The sequence below is a fragment of the Nothoprocta perdicaria genome, unplaced genomic scaffold (assembly GCF_003342845.1).
Source record: "Nothoprocta perdicaria isolate Ctin4 unplaced genomic scaffold, notPer1 scaffold_217, whole genome shotgun sequence".
In the NCBI taxonomy this organism is placed as follows: Eukaryota; Metazoa; Chordata; class Aves; order Tinamiformes; family Tinamidae; genus Nothoprocta; species Nothoprocta perdicaria.
The window spans coordinates 609,013-617,431 of NW_020455390.1; the positions used below are offsets into that span (position 1 = coordinate 609,013).

An 8,419-nucleotide genomic window follows, 5' to 3' on the forward strand; every position below is an offset into this window, starting at 1 on the left:
CTACGTGCCATCAAGCAGAGTCTCCCGCTGCATCGCGTCCCTCCTGTGTGCCCCCTGAATCAAATCCTTGTAGGTCGTGGGGCAGTAGGTTTTGTACAGCTTTTCCGCCAGCGTGTTGCTCCCCGCCACCACYGCTTTCTGGTTACGGTTCATGAAGTTCCACAAGTGCAGCGCGTAGGAGTGGTTGAAATTAGGGTTTTTGTTCCACACCTCATAGTACTTTTTCCAGGCCGGGTATGGGATAGGGTAGAAACGCTGAGGGTTCAAGAAGGAGATGTTCTGGCAGCTGTGGTCCTCAAGGCCCACAAAATCCGTGAGGTTACAAATGGCTTTTAGCATCCTGGTCATTAGAAAGGGTCCCTGGTTGCCCCAGATTTTCCCGTTGTACTTGAGAACAAAATTATTCATGCAATCCCAAACAAACTTGTGATAGGAAGGAAAGCCAAAGATGCCGTTGCTGGAGAACTGGGACTTCTGCGCCGCCAGGAAGCTTGCCTCCGGAATGGGCCGGATGGAGATGACGTCCGTGTCCATGTAGATGCCCCCGTATTTCCAGATGAGCGCCAGCCTGCTGGCGTCCGAGCTGATGTGAACCCAATTCTTCTCCTGCTCCGGATTGACCTGCAAGGGTGGGAGACACAAAACGGTGACGCTGCTGAGGGAGAGCTCTCCCCTCCTCTGTCCTGTTGACTGCTCTGTGAAACCCAACCCAGCACCTATAAATGTCAGCAACGCTCTCTTCTTCCCACAGCTATTAAATTTTATAGGAACAACATAACGGAGGGAGGCTCAGAACAATGATTTTATAAATATAAATGAGTGCAAGAGTGTTTTACGCATTTTTTTTCTTTTCTGTTGAGGAAACTCGGAATGTTAAATCAACAGTGCTATGAATCACGGGCTGCTGTTTCAGCTGGACACAACCCATTTAACACACTCRCTGCCTTGATCCTCGCGGCTCTTTGAAGCAGACTGAAGGGCTTTCAGTGGCTTTGCTATTTATTTGGTGTATTTTCTTTTCTGAGGACTTGCAAGGGCTTGAGGAAACCCCTCAAGCTTGTCCTGCACATAGATAGAGCAGAACAACCTTCCCAAGCCCGACTTAAAAGCAAGTTGCAGAGAAGCTTGTTTTTTGGGTGGACCAGGAAAGATCCTACCCATGGTTTTGCCCCTGGTCTTTATGAAACCTGGAATCTCTCTGCCATCTAATCTGGCATGGGCTTTATCGGTGCATGACAGCGCTAACGAGCACTCCAATGACTTGGACAGCACATTTCATTAAACAAGCATCTGTTGAACTAGGTGATTAACCGATGTTTTATCGACATATGTACGCAGTATATTTTTGCCAGAGTTGTGTGTGTCAACGCTCTGATTCTCCAGATAGCGAAAAAAAAWACTGATAATATGTTCAGTACAGAAAGAGAGAGGAACATATTGCAACTTGTGCCCAAATGCTCCGTTCTGAGCAGAATAAAGCAAAATGACTGTGATTTCATATAGTTGCTCAAGCCCTCAATGCCCCTTCTCCTCTGTTGGTTTTAAGCCCAGTTCAGAGCGGTCTTCCCCACAGTGTAACTCTCACCTCCTTGTACCACTGGAGCAGAGGGGTGTTCTCGAAGAGGGTCTCCATCTGGAGGGGGAAAATGAAGACGTTGCTCATCGAGGATAAGAGCGAGAAGGCGGCGTAGCTGGAATTGGAGTCCAGTGCCGTCTCGTTATTAAGGCCTTTCATGAAGAGGATAACGGGCCGGTCGGGGTAAATCCTGGCTGCAGACTCCACGGAGCAGGAAACCAGCGGAGGAGGCTCCAGGCGCTCCGTGGTCTCCAGAAAGAAGATGCTTCTGCCGAGGTTCAGAACCTGCTCGGGTGTCAGGAAGTGCTTGGACAGCGGGATGCAGGAGAAGATGCAGCCAGACAGGAGAGAGATCTCGTACAAGATGCCCGAGACAAAGAAGAAGCAGAGGCAAATCTGGATTTTCTTCATCATTCTTGATCTCCTCTTGCCCTTGGAGACATGCCTCAGATGTGTGTACTATGGAGAGACAACAAAGAGCAAAGAGCCTTCATCAGTGTCACTGCTTGTCACAGCTAGGACAGGACAGGGTTTGGGACGGTGTAATGTGGCAGTGGGAGGTATCTCTGGGCAATGAGGCTCACACCTTCCTCCCCAGGACAAGGCTGGGTCGAGGCACAGCCAAGCTCCATCCCGTGCAGGGTGYATCTCCCTCCCATCCCCACCTCCTTACCCCATCCAAGGGGAAGAAACACAGCCTTGGTTTGCCTTGAAGGAGGGACACACATGCACAGCTCATGGCGTAGCTACACAGCCACAGGGTTTGCAGAAAGCCGAGGGTCGAGGGCTAGAGCAGGGGGGACAAGGCAAGGCTGTCTCTCCACGTTCAAGCGAGGTCCACCATACCCTCTCCTGGAGTAGGCATGTGGCTCCCAAGGCCCATGCCATTGCATCATTGAGCGTCCGTGGAGCAGCAGGAGGTGTCCCAGCAGCTTCCCTGGCAAGTCCCCAGGCACCAGTGCAATGAGGAGGCTCGGGAGCCGGGAACGCTGGTGAGGAGGAGGCCGCCAACGCTGCCTGGGGTGTCTCAGCCAAAGGCGGCGTCGGCCGGGGGACGCCCACGTCTGTTTTCCTCAATCCACCTCCAGTCTGCTCACACGTCTGTCCCAACCACGAAGGCGGAGAGATACTCGGCTCCTGCCGTGACGGGGGCTGCACAAGGGCCAGAGGGAGGCAGCTATAATGACAGAGAGAGGTCGGTGTGTTTTTGCACAAGAGAAGGAGGGAGGCGGCACCTGGATTGCACTTCTGACCAATGTACATTTCTAGCTTTTTTTTTTTTTTTTTTTTTTTTTGCCATTTTGGTGGCAATTAGATGGTCACAGAGACTCCCTTGGAGTCCATCTACTCAATGAAGGCACCTAAACTCTTTAGAGCCCTTCTAGAGGGCTTCTGAAAGCAAGGAGGTCAGCCAGGAGACCGAGGCAGAAAGGAAAGCTGGCCCTGCTGCAGGCACATAGTCCCAGACAGAGTCTGAGCCCAATGGGACCCACCTGGAGGGGCGAAGCAAGGACAAGTTTTAGAGTGTTCCCATCAGCGCAGCTCTCCGGACTGCATAGGAAGTTTGGCCATTTTCCACTGCTCCAGCACATGGAATTTCTCATTTATTCTCCAGGCTCCTGTGACAGCATGGGAGAAAACGTCAGGGTGAAATGTTGCGTTTGCATCTCATGGTCTCATGCTTAGTCTCACTTTTCCAACGCTGCAGAACAGCCTCTGCCTCTGTAGAAGGCAGCACCAGGGCCTCCCTTGGAATATTGAACTTGGACGGGAGACAGGGAGCAGAGAGCAAATACAAGGACTTTGGCCATGATTTCTTCTGGAGCCTGCGGATAAAGCAGAACATGCCGCAGAGCAGCGCCAGCCTTGCAAGTCCCTCACCAGACTCAACTTGGCCAAATCCTCATGTTTATTTTATTCAGATCCCAGCTCAGTTGGGTCTCTAATTGCTCCCATGTTGTTCCAGGGARTTTCAGGGACCGGAGGATCCTCCCTGAATTCCCTGCAATTTTAAAACCTTGATGCCACTCTCTTGGCTACGTGGGCTAGGAGCAGAAAAMCAAGGGTTTCTTTGATTAGAAATGCAAACGTCAGAATATTCCCATCACTGGGTTATAACCCCTTCTTCAATGAAGATCTGACGTCTCAATTCTGTATGAGGAGCCCACAAGGCTGTGGTGGCAATAGCTGCCCAAATTTACGGTAGTCCCAGAGTCATTTTATTTCCAAATTGTGGAGAGAGAATAAGTAGACACTCCAACAGATACTAGCTCTATGCACGACATTGTGACGAAAAATGCGAATCTGCATTGACTTATTCCAAGAAATTGTTTTGCTTGCTTGGCTTTCCCAGACCACTATGTGGTGAGTTATGAATTCTCACCACATTTGACCCGGAGGCTGCTGTTATCAAAAGGTCCACTTCCCTGCTCAGGTTAAAAGGGCTGCAGAACTGCGTGTTACAGGTAAATCCCATGCACTGAGTAGATTACCCTGCTGAGCAAGTTGCTATTTTGGATGCTGCAGACGGCGTGCTGGCTTGATGGCCCTCCGGGTAAAGATATTCCCTTTCTCTGGGCAATTTTGGTATTTCAAGCAGAGGACGAGCAGCAAGGGGAGACTACAAGCAGGATTACTGTGGACACCAGTGCAGTGCAGTGCAAAGCAAAGCAATGCAAAGCAAAGCAATGCAGTGCAATGCAATGCAAAGCAATGCAAAGCAACGCTGCCAGCACGGTGTGATAACTCCTGCCAGCTGCATGCAGGAGGCAGGTCGAGTAGGATTTTGCAGGAGCTGAGCGAGATAATTCCCCATGGAGGAACCTTCCCCAAACCCYGCAAAGGCCAGATCTGCGTTTGCACTGTTCCTGGGCACCTCTTGCTATGCAAAAGAGAGATTCCCCTGCTCTTGCCTATCTTACAACAGGCGCATGCCATCACTKGGACTCACACAGCCTCTCTTCCATATCTTTTTTACCCAAACTGAATGAATAAATTGCCGCTACAATCAAGCCAGCGYATGTGCATGCACTTTAAAGCAAACTTCATCCGAGATTTAACACTGGGCACACCTGGAAACCTTTCTGCAATGGGAAACCTGTAGGAAACAACATGTTCTTGGCACAGCGCGATTAATTCCTCCCTTTAAGCCCACAACCAAGAGCCCAAGCCAGGGGGCTTCCTATCACTCCGGCTTTCACTTGCTTTCCCCTTCTGCAACCTGCCGTGCTTAGAGATAAATCAAAAACTCACCTCTTGGGCTGGAAGGGCCAGGCAAAGCGTGCAGCGTGGAAGCAAAACCAAGCTGGAAAGTGTCGCCAGGCGGCAGGGAGCCCTTTGCGGGTGCCCACGGAGGTGCCCGCCTCTCCAGTGCCTCCCCGCGGGCCGGGGCTCGGAGCAGGCTCGACGCTTGCTCTCCTGCAGCTCCCGTGTTTGCATTCGCAGCGCGTGCAGATAAGGCGGAGGACGCAGCCCGCGCTGCCCTTCGCAGCGTGCAGGAAGGCAGGGGCACACGCGCCTCGGGGCAGCGTGGTCCTTGCAAGGGGCCAGCACGAGCCCCGAAGCTCTGTAACCCTGATGAGACCCTGGTGGGACTGAGCAGGCTCTTTGCACCTTCTAGGGGTGCTGTTTTGTCTTGGGGTGCCTGACTGGGCTGCASTATTTTAGAGCATGTTTAGAGCATGTCTAGCATTTTGGCTTTGCATCTAGACCTGAGCTTACGGATGATGCTCTGCACCACATCGTCGATGTCCTTGCCCTCCAAAGAGAGCCTTTGGTGGAGCATTGTGCAACGCTAGCAGTACTTCCAAGGAAGGCTTTGCAGCTGGACCTTGTACACAGATACCTCCCTGATAACACCACATGCCACTCATGGACTAGGGAGCTCAAGTATCTGCCCAGCTCCTGGTTACAGACCACGCAGGTGGGGAAGGCTGGTGACAGAGCCCTCTCCTTGCAGAGCAATCTGCCTTGGGTGTGTGCATCTAGCAGGCTTGGGTTCATCTCTGCCAGCACCTCACAGCTTATTTAATCCAAGCAGTGTTTTACCATTAGTTTAAAAGTATTAGGTGCCTGCATGGCTGGGCTTAACGCTGAAGAACACACATTGGGGTCAGCCAAAATGTGGTCACTTCTACTCCTGTTGAATGGGCTGTGGACTTGGAGGTGCTGCTAAACACAACGTCCAGCCAAGCGCCCCCTCGTCACCCAGAACACGCACCCCGGGGCGCCCGCGCTCATCCTCCCCGCAGCAGCGAGGAAGGCTGCGAGGCGCTCCGGGCCGGCCCTGGGTGCGCCTGTTTGCTGCAGGGCAGCTCGCGGGCACCCCACCTCGCCCAGCCCCGGGAGCAAAGGGCCACGGTGCTGCCCCCGGCTCTGTTTGCGCTGCCGGCCGCGCGCTTCCTGCTACGGAAAGCTGGCCGGGGATGTGGAGCTGCTTAATGCGGCAAAGCAAACAGGCTCCGCGGAAAGCTAGCGAGATACACCGGGCCTAATCAGCAGATAATGGCCCAGGCGAAAAAAAAAAATGCGAGGAGGGCTCAAATTACAAAAAAATTCCTCCGGCAATGACGTCGGCAAGGAGCCCTAGCAGACACACCTTGGCTTTGCTGGGGCAGGAACCAGGAGCACCGAGGTGGGCATGGTTGCTGCTCCAAGCCCTTGGCCTTGGTCTTTTCCCACCAAGCCTGTGAGGAGCGAGGAGGACCTGCCTGCAGCTTCTCATTCCTCCAGGGATGAAGGCTCTCCCTCTCCGTTCCCAGTACRCATTTTATGCAGGAATACAGGGGCATGCATGGAGACAGATGGTATCTGTTATCAAAAGTCTCCCCCCAGCTTTTATCTTGTAATGTTAGTGGGACCCCGTGGCGCAGGTCCCCCTGCCGCTCCAAGGTCTTGGCAGCTGAGCCAAGCTCCAGAGGTCCCAGCCCCTAAACCAGAAGTCCTCCTTCCCCCTCACCTCTCTATGCATCCAGCAAGTGCCCAGCAACGTTTTAGCCACTTTGCATTCCCATGGGCTTTGCCCCATGGCCTGCATGCACAGTGCAGGCTCAAAGGCAATGGTGGTGCCTGCTAGGAGTTCACCCAGCGGCTTGAACTGCTGCACGATTCATTGCTGCAGATGTCATTTCTCTCCTGAACCTGGCAATCAGCTTTGATTTTACTCCATGAAGGACTGCACATTTTTGCTCTGGAGATCTCCAAAACCAGAGGTGTGTTGGGCTGCCTTCCTGAGGACACTTCAGCAGCTGTTGAACGCTACTCTCTGCAAACCCACCACCCTCACGCTGGATTTGCTGGTGGTAACACTGGGTTTGACATCCAAAAGGACGTTTCTTTTCTCCCACGCAGGCCAGAGAAGCCAGGGTCTGAAGGCAAAGGCCCCACGCAGGCTTGGACGTTCCTGTTGCAGTTTGAAGCATGTCTGCATWGACTGATTATTACATGGTATTAAATAATAGCCGGTTTCATAACAGTTACCAARGGCACTCTACCTGCTAAAGCCTGTGACCACTGCCAAGCAGAGAGGCCAGGCGAGTTCCTCAACACCTTATCAGACACTCACACTTCCCATATCTCTCCTCTTGAACACAGTCATTCAAAACGAGCCAACATATGCTGTCATTGCCTAAATGGCAACAAAGACCTCTTTCTAGAAAATTTTAGCCCTCCTGACAGCCATCCTGGAATGCTATGATGGTTAACATCTGGGAATAGTCTTGTTTTGTCCATGCCATGTTGCTGAAGGCTCTCGGAGCTGGAGAGCCCGGCTGTGCGGGCAGCTGTTCCTGCACAGTCGGCCACTGCTCAGCCATGGGGAGACACCATCCGTGTCCGGCTGTCCTCGTACAGCCGAAGCCCTGCAGGGACCAGAGGGAGAGCGGGATGCTTTTGAAATTGCTACGCCATCCATGCTGATCTCTTTTGATGGAGACATGACTTACACTCTTTGTACTGCTTTTTCTTTATAGACTTCTGCAGGTCTCAGTGTGATGTTTCCCACAGGAGGAAAAGGCCAGGAGTAGGTGTATTTCTTGGTTATGTCACTCTGGTGCTCTCCGTTTGGGAGCTGTGTTTGGCGATCCATGACCAATAGAGCAGCAAGAAGTGGGAGCTCTTCTCCCTTGTGAACTTCTTCCCTTCTGAGCTTCTTCCCTTCTCTGTCTYTCAGACAACAGCATACACTTTCAGAGGGCACCAGTCTGCAACGAGCTTTCTATTCCACATAGTCCACAGCAGAACAAAGGCTTCAGGTTTCAAGGAGGAGCTGAAGGTGGAAGGGAGCTCTGGAGGTCTCTCATTCAACGCTCTGCTCAAAGCTGAGCCATCATTCAAGCTGGAGCAGGTTAATTGGGACCTTCTTCATCTGGGTCTTCGCTAGTCTTCTCTGAGTGCCTGCACCACCCTCAGGATGAATAACTTTGCCTTGCTGTGCACTTTGGAGAAGAGTCCATCTCTGACTTCCCTACAAACCCTGTTGAATACTGCTTGGTAGCCGCTATGGTCGACCATCCTCTTCACCTTCTCTTCGAGACTGAACAAGCTCAAGTCCCTCCACCTCTCCCCTGAGGTCACATGCTCCATAACCATCCTGGTAACATGTAAAAACTTCTCTATTATTGGTAAATACTATTAGTATTAGTATTAGTAAATACTAAAAGCTTGATTTTATATTTTTTTTAGGATTATGCCAGTTTTGTAGAAAACACATTTTCTCCTTCTGAGCAACAGAAGGCTCATAAAATAATACTTTCTTAGGTGGTCTACCAAAAATCAATAGGTACTGCTTTGGAAACATTAAACTGCCTATTGCTTATGAGCGTACAGGCAGAGAAGGAGGGAAGC

The 8,419-nt window shown here is 51.7% G+C and overlaps 1 protein-coding gene across 1 annotated transcript; it reads right to left on the minus strand.

Annotated features, from left to right (window-relative positions):
- A4GNT (alpha-1,4-N-acetylglucosaminyltransferase) lies at positions 1 to 5,360 on the minus strand. Its single transcript, XM_026038733.1, is given in 5 exon segments — positions 1 to 621; positions 1,586 to 2,035; positions 2,997 to 3,034; positions 3,037 to 3,069; positions 5,297 to 5,360. Coding segments are annotated over 5 exon segments (1,206 nt in total).
- Positions 5,361 to 8,419: the final 3,059 nt, after the last annotated feature.